The 21059-nt window shown below is 42.7% G+C and overlaps 1 protein-coding gene across 1 annotated transcript in view; it reads right to left on the reverse strand.

Annotated features, from left to right (window-relative positions):
* The window catches only part of tbc1d2b (TBC1 domain family, member 2B), a 142201-nt gene that overhangs the window by 5945 nt on the left and 115197 nt on the right, over positions 1-21059 (reverse strand). Inside the window, exons 10-12 of the mRNA XM_067973325.1 lie at positions 12917-13034; positions 3029-3214; positions 2528-2649 (exon numbers count right to left, since the gene is read on the reverse strand). Of these exons, the coding sequence (XP_067829426.1) occupies positions 2528-2649; positions 3029-3214; positions 12917-13034 (426 nt within the window). The remainder of the gene's footprint in view (positions 1-2527; positions 2650-3028; positions 3215-12916; positions 13035-21059) is intronic.

The following is a 21059-nucleotide window of genomic DNA, read 5'->3' on the forward strand; positions in this document are numbered from 1 at the left end:
AGGGAGTCTGAACAAGGTGTTTCAGCAGCACAATAAAGGTCTACAATCGTTTGCCTGGTATTGGCACCAAATTTCCAAGGCAACACAATATAAGCTCAGCTGGGGGTCATTTCAAATCTTAAATTCACTGCCCTGATGGTCAGCCTAAAAAAAAGTGAAAGAACCCAGAGAATTGGGCAGCAAAGCAGCTCCTCATAATCATTAGGCCGGAATTTTCTGAAAAAATAACAGCATGTGCACGACGCACGCCGTTATTAATGTGCAAATTGGCCAGAAACTTGTGGCGTGGAAGAGATACCCCAGGAATTGCGAATCGCCACAAGATGTGTGTGGCTCGGCCGTTAGCTTCGTGAAAACGGCATCTTGCGCTTAATCTCCCTGTGAGTTTCATGAAGTTGCTGCATTTGTACATTAATTGCCCATTAAACTCGCCGCAGAAAGTTAAGTCTAGTAATTAATAGCGCAAGTACCCTTTTAATGATGTGATAATTGTTAACGACTGCCAATCAACCTCTCTGTCCCAGATAGTATTGGTAAGTGTGCAGTCTCATTCCTTCAGGTAGTGAATTGTTGTTGGAGATTTTAAAAATGTCAAATTTAAAAACAAAATTCTGTGTCTCTTTTTTTTCCTCTCTCTCAATGCAATCTTTCTTTCCCTCTATTTCTTTTTCTGTACCTGATTTGACATTGAATTCATCTACTCTATTTCACCCCCCCTTCTCAGTCCTTCCTCTGTTTATTTCTCAATCCTTAAATCACATTAGTTAAGGAGATAGAACTGTTGGTCCCACAGTTCACTAAGGTCCCTCGCTGTGCCATTATCAGCTCGCACTTCCAGCAACTTACAGGGTAAAACATTTTTTGAGCTGAAGAGTGCAGGAACAAGTCTAATTAACCAGGGACGCCGTTCCAGCAAATTTCGGCCCATTAAAATAAATAAATTGGTAGATAGCCATGGCAATGGTTTTCCCATTCAAACTCCAGCCAAATGTAACAAACTTGCTTACAGGTAAGTTTTGTTGTTTGTTGCTAGATACACCACTGCACGGTTATGAAGTATTTGAACAATAAATTTGATCCTCCTCACTTCTCTCCCCCTCTCCCCCCCCAAAATATGCTCCTCCACTCCCATTTCTCAACACAGCGCAATACTGATGCAGTTGAAGTCTGTATTGTAAGCTTTGCTACCCTCCTCCGTTAAGGTTTCTTTTTAGTCATTATTGTGCTTTCTGCAGGTTGAGAATCATTGTGTCTAGAGATGTCACTTAATTCCACTGTTGACAGTCTGAATCTTACACAGATTTACTCCTGAGGCCAATCTCCATATAAACAAAGGAAAACAAAACTCATGAAGAAACAGTGTTCAGAAAGCAAATTGCTACTGGAGCATACATTATGTGCGCAAGTCCAATTGAGCATCGTGTTATGGTATTGGACTGGAGGCGGTGTGTATGGTGGAAACCGTGTAAAGTGTAGTGAATAACTTTAATCGGTAGAAAATACAATCTTTAATGGCTTGTTGATAGATTTTGTCAGCCACATGACTGCACCAGCATGGTCGATGCAAAGATAAAATCAGCCTGCAATTCAAATGAAGCTAACAAAGTTTATTGAAAAATTATATATTGCTAGAAAATAGCCTGAGTGAACAAAGGTTGTACTTCAATCACAGGGATAGCATTACACTTATGAATTGTTGAAGCAGGTTTCTTGCTGATTAAGATATCTGAACGCTTCAATTAGATTATAGCTCGATAACTCAATCTCATGTATTGTTCAATCTGCAGTATTCTGCTACTCAGCATAACATCAACTTGCACTTAAATAGTGTCTTTCAAATACCAAAATGTCACAAGGTACTTTGCAGGGGTAGATGGGCCCAGGCAGGAAGGAGGAAAAATGAGGGAAGTGACTGAAGGCACAAAGAGGAAGGTTTTGAAGAGTTGTTTGAAATGAGGTGGGGGGAGGGCGGGGGCGGGGAAAAGAGAGGTAGCAAGATAGATGGGTTAGGAGAGCGCTCTGGAGCACAGAGGTGTGATAGCTGAAAGTTCTGCCACCAATAGTAGAGTGGAGAGGTTGGGTGGGGAATGCACAGTAGACCAGTAGACTGGTATAAGGTGGGAGGGGGGAAAAAGAGAATGTGTGCTGGGACACAGGGTTGCAGAAGACTGCAGGGATAGGATAGAGCAAGGCCATGGAAGGAGCTGAAGAGGACAAGGGTTTAACGTTGATGCTCAGTAGTCATTTTCACAGGACACTGTAAATCAAACAGGATACCAATGCCTTGTTTTATTACTAAGATGACACCTAGGTGAAAAGCCAACTCCCTTAAGTGCAAGGCACCAGCAAGATTGTAAATGAGAGATGATATAACTTGAGCAGCAATTAAATAATACCAAGCTTGTTTTTTTTTTAAAGAGAGGTGAGTACATGGGGGGGAAGGGAGCGAGGGGGGGGGGGGAACAATAAAACCAAGCCTGAATCACCTCAGGACATCCTTGTAGGATTTAGCAGTACTCAAACTTACCGTGCATCAAGAATAGTGTGAGTGAAGTATCTCAGATACTTGAATATGGACATATAATCTTGAAGCTTTAGAAACTCCTCCTCCTTGAATTTGAAGACTGCAAGTGCATATCGAAATATAACCTGTGTACAATACAGAAAACCACCAACCATTAAAATAAATCTGCAAGTAAACTGCTTGTGAGTCTCATGAATACCACAACTAACAAAATCTAAATCATAGGTAGTTTAAAATGTAATGTGTTAAAAAAATTAAACAAACATGATCAGTGAAATACAATTAAAATGACAAAATATAACAGTGTCACACTAAGACAATGTTAGATTCAGATAGGATACAATGACTGTGTTTAAAATATTTAAATCCTTGACGTTCCAAAATTTCTGTAGGGATCATAAATATAATCAGTCACAAAGAATAAGGGGAAAAGCAAACTCGTTCCAGGTACCTTACTCTAAACCTAAAGATTACTGTTAAACAGAAGGGAATATTGTACCGTACCTTTGGACCCTCATACAGGAATGAATCCCAGATGCGGAACACGATGTCACTGACAACGCTGTCCACAAATACCACAAGGAACCAGTTAAAGGTGATGAGTGAGAAATCGACCTTGTATTGTTCAAAGTGAGTATGTAACCGTGGCAGCTTCTCACTCAGCAAGTCTTTGAACACCCGTTGGTCAACCTAGTTTACAGAAAGGAATAATTTCAAATACAAATGAAAGAACTCGCGTTTACATAGAGCGCCTTTCACGTCCTCAGGACGTCCCAAAGCACTTTACAGCCAAGGACTTTTAAAGTGCTGCCAATTTACACACAGCAGGATCCCACCAACAGTTAGTCTGCTGGTCAGGACACTGGAAGAACTCCTTGCTCTTATTCAAATACTGTCATGGGATCTTTTATATCCACCAGGATAGGCAGATGGGACCTCGGTTTAACATTTCATCTGAAAGTACCTCAGACAGTGAAGTGTCAGTCCAGGTTAGGTGCTCAAGTCCTAGAGTGGGGCTTGACTGACCTTCTGACTCTGGTGAGTGTTACCACTGAGCCAAGCTGGCACTTAAAAACAGTACATCAACATTCCAGATATCACATATGGTTTGATGCAAGTTTCTGTATCACAGTTAATACCAGAGACAGAATTTCTGCAGCTTCTTAATTGATCTTTCCGCACAAAGGAATGATACTGACCTGTAACTGATTCAACAATTCATTTCAAGAATACAGAGCAATTATTCCTTTAAGGGGCATACATTTAGTAAATAATATAATGTTCCTGTCATTATAAAATAGTGCATCGCCTGACCTACCTTAACCAAGCCATAGGTTTGCCATAATAAAACATATACAGGCGATCACCATGTAGATTGTGTTCTAAACCCTAGCAGTCTCATTCTGTCCCAAAGGTTTAGGATTTGGGTTTACATCCAAGATTTCCCACACACTGAGTACTGATCTCATTGTTGTTTGGAAGTACCAGGACATGCCAGACGCTTCCTTGGGGAAGGGGGCTGGAGAGAAAGATTGGAGAGATTATTCTCCTCTCCCCCCCCCCCCCCCCCGCCCAAGATACTCTTCTGCCTTTCAGAGGTTCATTTATCTGCTCCTTAAGCTTTGGATTAATGGTACAAAGATTTTAAGGGATAGGGAAGTAAGAGAGGGGCTATGGTCAGAAGGGCTTCACAAGGGAATTAGGGGTTACGGGGAGCGGGCAGGAAATTGGACACGAATTTAGATTTGAGGTTAGGATCAGATCAGCCATGATCTTATTGAATGGCGGAGCAGGCTCGAGGGGCCGATCGGCCTACTCCTGCTCCTATTTCTTATGTTCTTATGTTCTTATTCCGGTGATGCCCCCACATCCAGCCATTCAGGACAGAAGTCCTGGAGATCACCAGGGCACAATCCCATGGACCTGGCTCAGTGCTTATTGGACCTGCCCACTGGAGAGAATGGACCCCCCACAACGAGATCAGCACAACTCATTACCAGGAGCATGATGGTGCAGGGTCTCGCACTGAAGCAAATATCAATAAAAGGGTCGGAGAACGCAGACCCGTAGGATTAATAAAAGGAGCGGAGAACGCAGACCTGTAGGATCAATAAAAGGAGCGGAGAGCGCGGACCCGTAGGATCAATAAAAGGAGCGGAGAGAGCGGACCCGTAGGATCAATAAAAGGAGCGGAGAGAGCGGACCCGTAGGATCAATAAAAGGAGCGGAGAGAGCGGACCCGTAGGATCAATAAAAGGAGCGGAGAGAGCGGACCCGTAGGATCAATAAAAGGAGCGGAGAGAGCGGACCCGTAGGATCAATAAAAGGAGTGGAGAACGCAGACCTGTAGGATCAATAAAAGGAGCGGAGAGAGCGGACCCGTAGGATCAATAAAAGGAGCGGAGAACGCAGACCTGTAGGATCAATAAAAGGAGCGGAGAGCGCGGACCCGTAGGATCAATAAAAGGAGTGGAGAACGCAGACCCGTAGGATCAATAAAAGGAGCGGAGAGAGCGGACCCGTAGGATCAATAAAAGGAGCGGAGAGAGCGGACCCGTAGGATCAATAAAAGGAGCGGAGAGAGCGGACCCGTAGGATCAATAAAAGGAGCGGAGAGAGCGGACCCGTAGGATCAATAAAAGGAGCGGAGAGAGCGGACCCGTAGGATCAATAAAAGGAGCGGAGAGAGCGGACCCGTAGGATCAATAAAAGGAGCGGAGAGAGCGGACCCGTAGGATCAATAAAAGGAGCGGAGAGAGCGGACCCGTAGGATCAATAAAAGGAGCGGAGAGAGCGGACCCGTAGGATCAATAAAAGGAGCGGAGAGAGCGGACCCGTAGGATCAATAAAAGGAGTGGAGAGAGCGGACCCAAAGGATCAATAAAAGGAGCGGAGAGAGCGGACCCGTAGGATCAATAAAAGGAGCGGAGAGAGCGGACCCGTAGGATCAATAAAAGGAGCGGAGAGAGCGGACCCGTAGGATCAATAAAAGGAGCGGAGAGAGCGGACCCAAAGGATCAATAAAAGGAGTGGAGAGAGCGGACCCAAAGGATCAATAAAAGGAGCGGAGAGAGCGGACCCGTAGGATCAATAAAAGGAGCGGAGAGAGCGGACCCGTAGGATCAATAAAAGGAGCGGAGAGAGGGGACCCAAAGGATCAATAAAAGGAGTGGAGAGAGCGGACCCGTAGGATCAATAAAAGGAGCGGAGAGAGCGGACCCAAAGGATCAATAAAAGGAGTGGAGAGAGCGGACCCAAAGGATCAATAAAAGGTGCGGAGAGAGCGGACCCAAAGGATCAATAAAAGGAGCGGAGAGAGCGGACCCAAAGGATCAATAAAAGGCGCGGAGAGAGCGGACCTGAACAGTGAAACCAAAAAAAAATCAAGAGACAAAAAGTGATGACACAGAGGAGCGCCGACGGTAGGTCAGTGTAAGTATTTAGTTTATTGGTAAGTGTTTTTAGTGGTTATTGTGTTTAGTGGTTAGTGTTTTTAGTGCTTAGTCCATTAGTGTTAGTTAAAAACCCTAAAAACGAAAGTTAAAAAGCGCAGGAAACTAGTTTAAAGTAGATAAATTAATTAGTTAAAAAAAAACTAAAAATAAACTAAGTCAATTAATTACATAAAAACTTTGATTAATTAAATATATAAAACAAGGTTAGATAGAGATGGCAGGGCAGGTGGCGTGTCGTAACTTCAACATGTGGGAGTCTTTGGAAAGCAGTGAGATCCCGAGCAACCACATCTGCAGTATGTGTCTGCAACTTGAGGAACTTCGGCTCAGAGTTGTTAAGCTGCAGTCCGAGCTGCAGACACCGCGATACATCAGGGAGGGGGAAAGAGTTATTTGGACACTTTGATCCAGGAGGCAGTCACACCCCTTAGGTTAGGTAGTAGTTTAGATTTGGTCAGTGGTCAGGCTGGTATGGGGACCCAGGATGCAGTGACGGAGGAGCCTCAGCCTTTGACCTCCTCCAACAGGTACGAGGTATTTGTTACCTGTGTGGATGAGAACAAAGACTGCAGGAAGGATGGGCAAACTGACCACGGCATTGTGGTACATGAGGCCATTCAAAATCGGGAGGGGGGGGTGGGTGGAGAGAGGTTAAAAGGAATGTGGTAGTGGTGGGGGACAGTATAGTCGGGGGATAGATACTGTTCTCTGCAGCCGTGAACAGGAGTCCCGAAGGCTGTGTTGCCTGCCTGGTGCCAGGGTTAAGGATATCTCCTCACGGCTGGAGAAGAACTTGGATCATGAGAGGGAGGATCCAGTTGTTGTGGTCCACGTAGGAACCAACAACACAGGCAGAACGAGGAACGAGGTTCTGCTGAGGGAGTTTGAGGAGCAAGGGTCCAAATTAAAAAGCAGAACCTCAAAAGGTAATAATCTCTGGATTACTACCTTGAGCCACGCGCAAACTAGCATAGGGACAAACAGATTAGATGGTTAAACACATGGCTGAAAGAGTGGTGTGGGGAGCAGGGGTTTCAATTCATGGGACATTGGCACCAGTACTGGGGAAAGAGGGAGCAGTTCTGTTGGAACGGGTGGCACTTAAACCAGGCTGGGACCAGAATCCTGGCGAATCGAATAACTAAGGTGGTAGATAGGGCTTTAAACTAATATGGCGGGGTTGGGAGGGTGGGGTCAGGTAAGGGAAAACTTAATCAGTCTAAAAAGAAAAGTCAAAGCTGTAGAGCAGAGATGTGATTTGGGTAAAAACCAGCGGAGTGAGTCAGGGAGGGACAGAGAGTTTAACAAAGGTAATAGGGCATTAGTGAATAAGGTCACATCAGGGAAAAATAGTAAAAGATAAAATTAAAGGCGCTTTATCTGAATGCACGCAGCTTTTAGAACAAGATAGATGAATTAATGGCACAAATAGAGATAAATGGGTTTGATCTAGTAGCCATTACTGAGGCTAGTGGTTGCAAGGTGACCAAGATTGGGAACTAAATATTCCAGGGTACTTGACTGTTCGAAAAGACAGACAAAATAGAAAAGGAGATGGGGGGATTGTGGGGGTAGCCCTGATAATAAAGGATGAGATAAAAAGGCAGTGGTAAGAAAGGATCTTAGCTCAGAAAATCAGGAAGTAGAATCAGTATGGGTGGAGCTAAGAAATAACAAGAGGCAGAAAACACCGGTGGGAGTAGTTTACAGGCCCCATAACAGTCGTTAATGTTGGGCAGAGTATAAATCAGGAAATTAAAGGAGCATGTAACAATGGTAATGCAATAATCATGGGGGACTTTAATCTTCATACAGACTGGGCAAACCAAATTGGCAAAAATAGTTTGGAGGACGAGTTCATGGAATGCATCAGAGACCATTTTCTAGAACAATATGTCGAGGAACCAACTCGGGAACAAATTATTTTAGACCTAGTATTGTGTAATGAGACAGGGTTAATTCGTAATCTTATAGTTAAGGATCCTCTGGGAAAGAGTGATCATAATATGATAGAATTTCATATCGAGTTTGAGAGTGATGTTGTTAATTCCGGAACTAGGGTCTTAAATTTAAACAAGGCCAATTAAGTAGGTATGAGGGGCAAGTTGGCTACGGTAGATTGGGAAATTAGATTAAAAGATATGACGGTAGATAAGCAATGGCTAACATTTGAGGAAATAATTCATAATTCCCAAATATGTATACCCTTGAGGAATAAAAACGCCACAGGAAAAGTGATCCAACCGTGGCTAGAGAAGTTGGGATAGTATTAGATTAAAAGAGGCTTACAATGTTGCCAAAAAGAGTAGTAAGCCTGAGGATTGGGAGGGTTTTAGAAAACAACAAAGGATGACCAAGAAATTGATAAAGAGGGAGAAAACTGAATATGAGAGTAAACTAGCAAGAAATGTTAAGACAGATTATAAGAGTTTCTACAAGTATGTAAAAAGGATGAGATTAGTGAAAAGTCCCTTAGAGGCAGAGACAGGAGAAATTATAATGGAGAATAAGAAAATAGCAAAGACGTTAAACAAATATTTTGTATCGGTTTTCACTGTAGAAGATGCAAAAAACATACCGTAAATAGTAAGGAACCAAGGGTCTAAAGAGAAGGAGGAACTTAGTGATTAAGATTAGTAAAGAAAAACTTTTAGAAAAATTAAATGGGACTAAAAGCTGACAAATCCCCTGGACCTGGTGGCCTACATCCTACGGTTTTAAAAGAGGTGGATGCATTGGTTTTGATCTTCCAGAATTCCCTAGATTCTAGAACGGTCCCCATGGATCGGAAGGTAGCAAATGTAACCCCGCTATTCAAGAAAGGAGAGATAAAGAAAACAGGGAACTATAGACCAGTTAGCCTGACATCAGTAGCAGGGAAAATGCGAGAATCTATTATTAAGGACGTAGTAACAAGGCACTTAGAAAATCATAATATGAATAGGAAGAGTCAGCAAGGTTTTAATGAAAGGCTCACCACCACCTTCTCAAGGGCAATTAGAGAAGGGCAATAAATGCCGGCCTCGCCAGCGACGACCACATCCCATGAATGAATAAAAAAAAAAGGTTCACTGGATTGATTGATTGATTCCTGGGAAGAGAGGGTTGTCCTAAGAGGACAGATTGAGTAGAACGGACCTAACTCTCTGGAGTTTAGAAGAATGAGAGGTGATCTCATTGAAACGTATAAGATTCTAAGAGGGCCTGACAGGGTAGATGCTGAGAGGCTGTTTTCCCTGGGTGGAGAGCCTAGAACTAGGGAACATGGTCTCAGGATAAGGGGTCGGACATTTAGGACTGAGATGGAGGAGGAATTTCTTCACTCAGAGGGTCGTGAATATTTGGAATTCTCTACTCCACAGTGCTGTAGATGCTCAGTCATTGAGTATATTCAAGACTGAGATTGATAGATTTTTGGACTCTAAGGGAATCAAGGGGTATGGGGATCTGCAGGAAAGTGGAGTTGAGGTTGAAGATCAGCCATGATCTTACTGAATGGTGGAGCAGGCTCGAGGAGCTACATGGCCTACTCCTGCTCCTATTTCTTATTCTAATCAGAACGAGTATCTTTGGCCTCTGCCTGAAATTGGGGAAATACCAAGCTGTACAAAGCCCATTCTTAGAGACCGTGTGTGAAGAATTGCTTCCTGGTATCAGCCCTGAACTTGCCTTGTGCTAGTTTGTACCTATATTCCCTTAACCTGCAATTGTGGTTTGCCTTGAGATTAGTGCTCAGGATTAACCTTTTCTATTCCACAGTGTCCAACATATCATAGAAAGTTATGGCACAGAAAGGGGCCATTTGGCCCATTGTGTCTGTGCCGGCCGAAAAAGAGCTATCCAGCTTAATCCCACTTTCCAGCACTTGGTCCGTAGCCCTGTAGGTCACAGCATTCAAGTGCACATCCAAGTACTTTTTAAAATGAGTTGAGGGTTTCTGCCTCTACCATCCTTTCAGGCAGAGCGTTCCAGACCCCCACCACCCTCTGGGTGAAAAGATTTCTCCTCAGCTCCCCTCTAATCCTTCTACCAATTACTTTAAGACCATGCCCCCTTGTCACTGACCCCTCTGTTAAGGGAAATAGGTCCTCCCTAGCCACACTATCTAGTCCAGTCATAATTTTATTTACCTCAATCAGCCTCCTTTGTTCCAAAGAAAACAACCCTAGCCTATCCAATCTTTTCTCATAGCTAAAATTCTCCAGCCCTGGCAACATCCTCGTAAATGTCCTTTGTACCCTCTCTAGTGCAATCACATCTTTCCTGTAATGTGGTGATCAGAATTGTACGCAGTATTCAAGCTGTGGCCTAACCAATGTTTTATACAGTTCTAGCATAACCTCCCTGCTCTTATATTCTATGCCTTGGCTAATAAAGGAAAGTATCCCGTATGCCTTTTAAACCACCTTATATACCTATCCTGCTACCTTTAAGGATCTGTGGACATCCACTCCAAGGTCCCTTTGTTTCTCTACACCTCTCAGTATCCTCCCATTTATTGTGTACTCCCTTGCCTTGTTTACTCTCCCCAAATGCATTACCTCACATTTCTCTGGATTGAATTCCATTTGTCACTTTTCTGCCCACCTGACCAGTCCATTGATTATCTTCCTGCAGTCTACAGCTTTCCTCCTCACAATTTTTGTATCATCTGCAAACCTCTTGATCAAGCCCCCGACATTCACGTCCAAATCATTATACCACAAAAAGCAAGGGACCTAATACTGAGCCTTGCGGAACCCCACTGGAAACAGCCTTCCAGTCACAAAAACACCCATCAACCATTACCCTTTGCTTTCTGCCACTGAGCCAATTTTGGATCCACTTAGCCACTTTCCCTTAGATCCCATGGGCTTTTACTTTTTTGACCAGTCTGCCATGTGGGACCTTGTCAAAAGCCTTGCTAAAATTCATGCAGACTACATGAAACGCATTACCCTCATCGATCCTTCTTGTTACCTCCTCAAGAAATTCAATCAATTTAGTCAGACATGACCTTCCCTTAACAAATTCATGCTGACTGTCCTTGATTAACCCGTGCCTTTCTAAATGACGATTTATCCTGTCCCTCAGAATTGATTCCAATAATTTGCCCACCTCCGAGGTTAGACTAACCGGCCTATAATTCCTGTCTATTTCTTTCTCCCTTTTTAAACAACGGTACAACATTCGCAGTCCTCCAATCCTCCGGCACCAAGCCTGTAGCCAGGGAGCATCGGAAAATGATGGTCAGATCTATTACGTCACATTCATCTCCTTTCAAGGCTGAAGAGTCCAAGATTTTCTAGCTTTTCCTCTTAATTCAGTCCTCTGACACCAGGGATTAGCCTTGTGCTACTTCTCAGTGTTTGAATGTTTACCCTGTGCTTTGGTGGCGAGAACTGAATAGAGCAGTCAAGGTGCAGCCTGACCACAGCACTATACCGATTCAGCATGACTGCCTCAAAGTTATAGTCTACTGATTTAAGCAATATAGCTCAGCATGCTATTTGCTTTGTTGATCACTGCTCTGCAATGACTGGACCTGATCAGTGTTGAGTCCATCACTCCCAGATCTCATTCAGCCTCACTTCTAGCTAGCTTGACACCATGTCTCCCATTTTTTTCTTCAAATTTTCAAGATCTTGTACTTATCTGTACTGAATTAATTTGTCCGCTTTCAAATATTGCCTTGGTTCTTCTGTAATTTGTTGGCTACACCATCAGACTCTACCTCCAACCCAGCCCTAGTATGGCACCCGAAAACCTGACCAACTTACGACGTGTTTATGAATCAAGGTTATGTACATCAGAAACAGCAGAGATCCCAATAATGACCGCTGGGACACTCCACTCGTAACATCTCCTCAGCCCAACACCACACCATTAACCTGCTGCTTTCTGTTGTTTCAGCCAAATCATATTACCTAGGACACCCTCTGCCTTAACCTTATGTAATCTTTCAGGTGGAATATCAGAGGGTTTTCTGGAAGTCTAGGTACACTAAATCTCAGGGCTTTCCAGTATCCATTTGGGATGTCATTTCCTCAAAAAAAAGATTTAGTCAGGCAGGATCTGCCCCTTCTGAAAGTGTTGGCGGCGTCTTACTGGGTCATTTGAATAGATAATCCTCAATTCTGTTGCTAATGGTCCATTCCATAATTTTGGCAATTACTACCGCAAGAATAATGGGTCTACAGTTACCAGAGTTTGTTTTGTCCCCCTTCTTGAAAATAGGTAGCATGTTGGCTCATTCCCAATCCAGTAGGACCACCCTCGTATTCATCAGCTTCTTCAAGATAACTACTAGCACTTCCTGGTATTTCACATTCTCCTGCGCGTAGAATCTGTCTCTGGGAATTTATTAGTTTTGAGCCCTTCAAATCTGTTTAGGAAGCCCATGCAAGTAATATTAAAATCGCTGGGTTTAGTTGCAGAACTTCTTAAGGTGGGCACATGCTACTAGTTTCCACTTGTGAATACTGCAGGAAGTAATATTTCAGCACGATAACTATTTTTAGTTTGTCCTCAGTTTCAACCCTGTTTTTATCCTTAAAGAATCTCAATCGTCCTTTCATAACTTTTTGCCGTGAGAATGGAAGAATTCCAAAGTGTTTGGCTTTGACAGTTCTGCTCATTTCTAGTTCTCTCTTTAACCCTTTCACTGGCAGTTCTGGAGCATCCTGTACTCTCCCCAGAGATTTCCTTCACCCTGATCCCTTCAGTCACCTCTTTTCTATTAACAGCGAGAACTCTTTGTATGTATCTAATTAAGCATGCATAATGCGGTCAGGTTTCTCTGTTGGAAATGCTGAGGTCTCTGGTGACTAAAAACAGAGGGGTTCAGGAACAGTTTCATCTTCCTCCTTGCCTCATTCACTTTGGAATACGACCAAAATTTAAATGGACGCATATTGCAGTCAAATTAAAAGGGGAGGCAATCGCGCGATTACCTTACCTGTGACCCGAGCAGGTTCTTTGTGTAATAGTCTGGAGTCATAAAACATTCCGTAATGGCAACCAGACACCAAAACGCTTCCTCTTGCTCCAGGTACAGAAGTGCTATTGCTGCCAACCTAAATGGAAGATTTTACACATTTTAATGCCAGCTATTACCTTCTTCTCCCTTGCTCTTTTAGCAGTGCGCTCGGTGCTGGATAACTAGCATTTTTGTACGCACCAGTTCTACATTCTAAACTAAAAATAGTAAGCTGTCCTCACCTGTGATCTCTGTATTCTGGAATAGAATGCACAGAATATCAGATAATTAATAGATCAACAATTAGCCACTAATAAAAAGGTCTAGATTTGGTGTCATTGCAATCATTCTTTCATAACTTTGTGGTGCCTTTAAAAAAACATTACAAACATACATTTCTTGTTTTCCTTTTAAAAACTTCCATAACACATCAGATGACTTAATAACTGCTACTTTCTGCACTCCTGCACCGTCTGTATAATGTGACTGTAGTGTAAGGTTTGCTGAATAATACAAATAAAGTGCATTGCACCTTTTCATAATATATTGATTTCTCAACGTAGGAGGCCATTTGGCCCATCGTGCCTGTGCCAGCTCTTTGAAAGAGCTATCCAATTAGTTCCAGTCCCCATAAGCCTGCAAATTTTTCCTTTGCAAATATATATCAAATTCCCCTTTGAAAGTTACTACACTGAATCTGCTTCCACCGCCCTTTCAGGCAGCTCATTCCAGATCATAACTCGCTGCGCAAAAAATGTCTCATCTCCCCCTTGGTTCTTTTGCCAATTATCTTAAAATCTGTGTCCTCTGGTTGCCGACCCTTCCGTCAGTGGAAACAGTTTCTCCTTATTTAGTCTATCAAACCCCTTCATAATTTTGAACGCCTCGATTAAATCTCCATATGCAACCCTGTCCTATTTTCAGTGAATAAAATGAATCTCACTTGCATCAACGTCCTTGTATCAGCATGAAGAGGTGCTGTCCTGAGCCCAATCAATTCTATAAGGTTTACACTGAAAACAGTCAGACAGCATCAACTCACAGCACCAGAGTGGTGAGTCACAGGTTTACACAGTGAGCCCCAACTCTAGAATCTCTCAATCTCAGTGGCATCACTGAAGAGAAATGCTGAGTAGATACTTCCCCGCAGGTCATCTTGGACAACTTCCAATGGCAAAATTGAGTGACACTAGTAGGTACCTGCAGCCCGCCTCTCTGCTCTGCTATGGATGGCGTATTTTGCAGGAAGACTTATTGCAGAGGGGGAAAAAAAACTTAAAACGACTCAAAATAAATGAAAAAGTGGAAGGATTATACTCACAAAATTGAAGAAACACTGTACACTTAACATATATAGACAGAACACATAATGGAAAGGTATGCAATACAATCATGCTTCAGTTGTGCATGCAGTCCTGTTACAAGGGTGTTCCTTTATATGTGAATTGTCCCTACTTTGCTCCTTGCACAATTAAGTGATGGTGCCGCAGTCTCCTGTGCGAGGTAACGTGCAAGTAATCTGCTATTTTGTCTATGCTGATCTGGGCAATGAGCTTTATCCAAACAGAAATGCAGGGGGCAAATCAGTTTCTACGTCTATATTGGCTTTTCTGATGGTGACTGACTGACATTTTACAAACCACAGGGAGAACCGGAGAAGAGATGATGACTTCACCATGTGGAAAACAGAGGCCTGATTTTGAAAATATGTTTATTGTGCCAATGTTTTCTATCCCTCTGAATGCTGGTTCATCTCCAACCCACTGAGGCCAGGACTCCAGTTACGAGGAGTCCTTTCTTAAAAGAACGAACTTGCACGACCTCAGAACATCCCAAAGCGCTTTATATCCAATGGAGTACTTCTGAAGTGTACTCACTGCTGTAATGTAGTGACCGCAGCAGCCAATTTGTGCACAGCAAGGTCCCACAAACAGCAAAGGGATAATGACCAGATAATCTGTTTTAGTGATGTTGGTTGAGGGATAAATATTGGCCAGGACACCAGGGAGACTCCCCTGCTCTTCTTTGAAATAGTGCTAGTGGTAACTTTTACATTCACCTGAGAGGGCAGATGGGGCCTTTGTTTGACGTCTCATCTGATAGACAGCACTCCCTCTGTACTGCACTGAAGTGTCAGCCTGGATTATGTGCTCAAGTCTCTGGAGTGGTACTTGAACCCACAAACTTCTGACTCAGAGGCAAGAGTTCAACCCACTGAGACATCTTTAAAAAGTACATAAACATGGTGAAGCCCCTTCTGGCCTAATCTCCAGATGTGTCACGAGGAGAAAAATCACACAATTGGCCATCAGCCCTTCCATATTACAGTATTTCCCTGCACTGACAGCAGCTGTCTGCCTGGAAACACGATGAAAGCTACTGCCTGCAGATAACAGCTGGAAAAACTGAGCCCTGTTTGTAACGGAACTGTACTTCAGCTGAAGATGATCATACAACATGCCCACAATTACAGAGTTGATTTGATGAAACAAATAGATAATGTATATTTGGTCACTGCAGACCCTCCCTGTAACCATTAAAAAAAGAGAATTTCTTTTTAAAGGGGGAGGGGGAAAGAGGAGAAAGACGACCCCTCGGAATCTATAATGATTCTCCTGTCCCATGTGGAGATGGGTAACTTTATTCAACGATTTTACTACATCTGGAACGCATTATGATGGAAAAAAAATCCTTAATAATGCTGAATGAGGGCAATTAAAACGGAGGAAATGCAGAGTATCCTGAGATAAAGTTAGACAGATTTTATCTATTAAATATGTGTTTAGTTTAATTTTATTAAGCTTTGTATGCACACACTGAACAAATTTGTCTTTTAGTCTTGGACAATTATGCCTGCTTCATGGTACACGATTATTTGGCGGGAAAGGGCAGCAAAGTGTTAAAACCAAAGGCTTCCACAGTTTCTCAGCATTTGCGGCCTTAATGAAAGCCAGTTCCTTAAATTAATACTTTACATGCTTTCTCGAGTAGACTGACCAATTTATACTAGCCATCACCTAGTGATACTGCTGAATATACTTTACCATTTCACATTAGTTAAGATTCCTTTAATGCAGAACAGAGAGTCACTTTTCCACATTGTAGGTTGTTACAGTAAACCAGCTAGACTTCCTTTGGAAAAAAGATTATTAATGAATTGGGGCTTTATTTATATTTGAATTTTGCTACGGTCTGTAGTTGCTGAATAAACACCACTAGATGGCAAACTCTGCTCATTTAAGGATTTCCCGGCACAACGCCTGGTCCACTATCTGAACATGTTGCAGAGACCTATTTAGCCAACAACACCACTGTCGTCCATCACAGAACTGGATGAACAAGGCCGTTGATGAACATTAACTGCAAACTTTAATGATTAGAGGATAGCTTTCATGTTGGGCTGGGTTTGAGGGCAGGGGGGGGGGGGCAAGAAATCTATGAAGTCTGCTTGATTAACAGACCCAAAGGCGACCAAAGGAAAATATGATTAGCTGGAAAACAAGAGCATTTGCCAACAGCAGGGGCTTAAACACACGACAGGAGAAGCAGACGTTTAGTGCCATAAATCATGACCGTTACTAGGCCACTTCAATTGGAAATCAAACAAATACAAAAACAACTTCACTTTTGCAAATGGACATAAAATGAGCAGTACGTTTTAGAATAGGTGGTTGAAAGGTTTACACCAAAAAAGTTTTGGAAACAGTCAACCATAGTTAGACAAAGCCTCTTAAGTGGTAAGTAATGCTCTAAAAAAGTCAAACTGCACCACTTAAAAAAACCTCATCTGCCTGTGTATAGAAGCATTCCTTTAAATTTGCAGGAAAATTAAAGATTTGATGTAAATAATTGTAAGTATATGTCTTACCTAGGAAAGGTTCCTTCATTAAAAGAAATTTATAAAAACAAATATACATGTTCAAGAGTTCCTCCCTCTTCCATTCCACAGATTTTCTTTACACTGGGATTGGACAAGCACACTGAAGAAGGAGAGTGGTAAGAACCACTTAATCCAATTAATCCACCAGATCCAAGGCTGAGACTCTCCCCTCAACTGAGCGACAACCAGCAGAATTATTAATGACCCAAATTGCTTCTGCCATCTCTACTTCTGCTGTTACACCTTTTGATGGCCCTCATCCATACTCACTCCATCTGTTTTACAGTCTAATTTTACAAAGCATTCTTTATCCTCCCATTCCCATTAGTCCATCATCTGTTTGCTGGCAACAGCCATACCAAAAGCACCAATAGATTTATTTTTACTTCTAATTCCAATAGTTTATTCCCAATGCTCCTGTGCATCAATGAGGACTCAATTTTGTCCCTTTTTAAAAAATAGGTGGCGGAGGGGGGCGGAGAAGAGGAGGGAGAAGTGAAGGAATCTCTGCAAATGTTGAGATGCTGATTAGAAAGTTGTAAACAATTTTACAACACCAAGTTATAGTCCAGCAATTTTATTTTAAATTCACAAGCTTTCGGAGGCTTCCTCCTTCCTCAGGTGAACGAAGGAAGGAGGAAGCCTCCGAAAGCTTGTGAATTTAAAATAAAATTGCTGGACTATAACTTGGTGTTGTAAAATTGTTTACAATTGTCAACCCCAGTCCATCACCGGCATCTCCACATCATGATTAGAAAGTTGACAGTAGTCAGTGACACTGGTAGAGCGGCCACTGAGTTTTGTATCCCAGCTGTCTCAATCACCAGGAGCATACATGGAAATTTCAACGGCCACTAATGGGGAGAAGCAGCTTGGGGTTTAAAGAAACAAAACTGGAGTACATCAGGATTAGTAAATCAGTGAGACCAATGGCAAAACGTCAGGAACCAATAATGAAAGGAACAGATAGAGCAGGCATTCAAGGAGTTACACAGAACACAGGTCCTGAGGTAGAATGGATTGGATGATTTTCCGAGGATTTCAACTCACCGTACTAGGTCAAAAATTGAGTCAAACTCTTAATGCTTTACAGGGCCTGAGGGACACCAAGCTCAGTCTTCCTCCAAACTGTAAAACTCTACTATAGTTTTAATTTGAAGTTTTAGTTAGGCCAATAGACTGCATTTAAATGAAATTCTGTTAACTGAATTCTAAAAAGTTCTTTTTTGTCTGGGGGAAGTGATTTAAATACCATCTGGAGATAGCTGTTGGATTCAAGGGAGGCAGCTCCCCCTCAAGTTAATGAAATAGCTTGTAATCGGGATCTAAAAGTTTGTTTGGCTAGCACCTCAGGCTGTTGAAATGATAACGTTTTTAAGTTTGCCACTGTAGAAGTAGGTGCAACTTGGCTGTGATTGCAACAAAGATTGAGGATGATTGTCACGGCAGGTAAAAATTTCAATAGTTTTCATTTTCAGGCCGGGCCGAGTAAACAACACTCCAGAGAGCAAAGAAAAGAAACAGTTACCGTAATCGCCTGTCTGCTGAGAAGGAAGTTGGGTCTTTTCTAAAGAAAGATGACTGGTGAGAGAGCACTGCTTTGAAACACTGACGTTGAAAGCCTATTTGGGTGGTATTCGTGCGTTTTGCTTCCATTATTCTGGAAAGCCCTTCCTTCGACCATTTGTTTACGATTTGTGGAGCTGAGTCAGGGCTCCACGGGCAGAAGCTCACACACGTTACAATCTTCAAAGACTCGGTTAAACAATTCTGAAATGGACGCGACTTTATCGGAGGCTTTTTTTTGAGAAAGCTCAAAGTATTGTGCAAGTGCAGCAGTACATTGCCGATTATCCGATGTATCTCTTGCTTCGGTGCAATTAAATCTGGTGTAAATAAATCTGACGCTGAATAACACGTCTCACAGCCTGCCTTTTCTGCCGTTCAGAAAGGGTGGAGTACATGGTGAACAGTCTGTACAACCTCAGAGGCAAAATTATAGAATCGTACAGCACAGGTGGAGGCCATTCGGCCCATTGTGCCTATGTCGGCTCTCTGAAAGAGCTACCAATTAGTCCCACTCCTCCCTGCTCTTTCCCCGTAGCCCTGAAAATTTTTCCCTTTTAAGTACATATCCAATTCCCTTTTGAAAGTTACTATTGTATCTGCTTCAACCACCCTTTCGGGCAGTGCATTCCAGACCATAACAACTCGGAGTAAAAAAAATGTCTCCTCCATATGTTGTTAACCCTGTGGCACGTCCCTCCCATTCACATCACGCATTAAAAGTTTTGGGTCAAGAGGATACAGGTCTGCCAATGGAAACTGCATTTTGCAATGAACATGAATAAAGAGTTGAAAGAAAGCCCGGCATAGCCATGATGGGCCGAATGGTCTCCTTCTGCGCTGTATTAACTGAGCTTCCATGACATAATGAAAATGGTGGGTGTCATTTTTATTACTTCCAGAGCTCAGCCATCAGAGGTAGTTGAAGCTTACTACTTCCTGAGGAAAGTAAAGGATGCACGGGCATGGTGGGATCTCCATATCATAGAGTCATAGAGTTATACAGCACGGATAGAGGCCCTTCGGCCCATCGTGTCCGCGCCGGCCAACAGCCCTGTCTACTCTAATCCCATATTCCAGTATTTGGTCCGTAGCCTTGTATGCTATCGAGAGAACAGACTGTAGACAAAGCTGAGCAAAGGGGTCCAAGGGGCAGGGATACAAAAAGTATAATTTGCCTTAATTTAGAATTAAACTCAGTATGTACCCTGCCCACCTATGCCAAGAATATATCAGAATATACAAGGTTATAGCGTGCATAATTGCATTTTACACACTATCTTTACTGCATTACCAATTCATATAAAAAGCACTCCATGTCAAGTTTTCTTAATGAAATTTACTACATCTGGTTGAGATGCAGTAAAAAAAATTATTGCTGCATCTGCAGCACAACAGATTAATGTGTCTATAGATGCTTTATCTTCCTTGCACAGTCGAGTATTTCACTGAATCATGGAACTTGATTTGGTCAGTAGCCTCAAGGCAATGTAAAGTAGGGCCAGATTATTTTTAAAATCTAGATTTCAGCAGTGGAATGATGATGATGTGCTCACTACATATAATCAACATCCTGTGGGCTCCTGTTTTGCTGCTCAACTTTCTCAACAACAACTTGCATTTATATAGTGTCTTTAACGTAGGAGGACGTCCCAAGGCGCTTCATAGGAGAGTTATCAAACAAAATTTGTTTGAGGAAGCTAGCATGGAGCATAAACGTCAGCACAGACCAGTTGGATCGAACGGCCTATTTTTATGCTGTAGACTCGATGTAAAATTTGACACCGAGCCACATAAGGAGATATTAGGACAGGTGACCAAAAGCTTGGTCAAAGAAGTAGGTTTTAAGGAGTGCCTTAAAGGAGGAGACAGGTGGAGAGGTTTAGGTAGGGAATTTCAGAGCTTAGGGCCTAGGCAGCTGAAGGCACGGCCGCCAATGGGGGGGGGGTGGCGAAGAGGCCAAAATTGGAGGAGTGCAGAGAGGGCTGGAGGAGGTTAGAGAGAGAGGATTTCAGACTGAAATGGAATGGTAGGGATGGGGCTTTTATTGTCCACACTCACATCCAATGTCTCTTCGGTTCAGACAGCGCCTCTGTTAAAGGTTGAATCTTCTCAACAGTCGGGCAGTGGTCAGCTCAGAAACCTTCTGGCTTCTGCTGTGACTGCTTATCAGAAATCAGCCAAGCATTGCCAGCTGTCAGTGGCGGCAATATAGCTGCAGGGAATCTGACGCTGCAATTATTTAGGGCTCAGTCGGACCAGGTTCACTTTTGGAGGCCCTGTCTAATCAAACAGTAAATCGGGGAAACCTGTGGATTGCAGGAGAGTGATTTTGAAAAGAACAGAAAGCAACAATGGATGGAAATTTCCTGTGAACAAGTGTAATAAAATTGTAAATCGGTTTATAAAGAATGAATTTAACTACACGGTGCGCAGAGGAAACCTTCCCCGAGCTTGTCTCTATTCTGATCTATTTATCAGATGTACCAAACTAAGGTCACGCTAGACTCGACAGATTCAAATTCAGTTCACTGGTTAAACTATGATTTGCAATTGTAAAACTACAATTTATAAACAAGGACAATTTAATGGAAAGAAGCTTTCTATATAATGATGCTATGTTTTCAAATTCTGCTTTCGTTGGCAGGTTACTTTCTATGTGTGGGTGTGAGAGGA

Source organism: Heptranchias perlo, chromosome 38 (genome assembly GCF_035084215.1).
Source record: "Heptranchias perlo isolate sHepPer1 chromosome 38, sHepPer1.hap1, whole genome shotgun sequence".
NCBI classification, from domain to species: Eukaryota; Metazoa; Chordata; class Chondrichthyes; order Hexanchiformes; family Hexanchidae; genus Heptranchias; species Heptranchias perlo.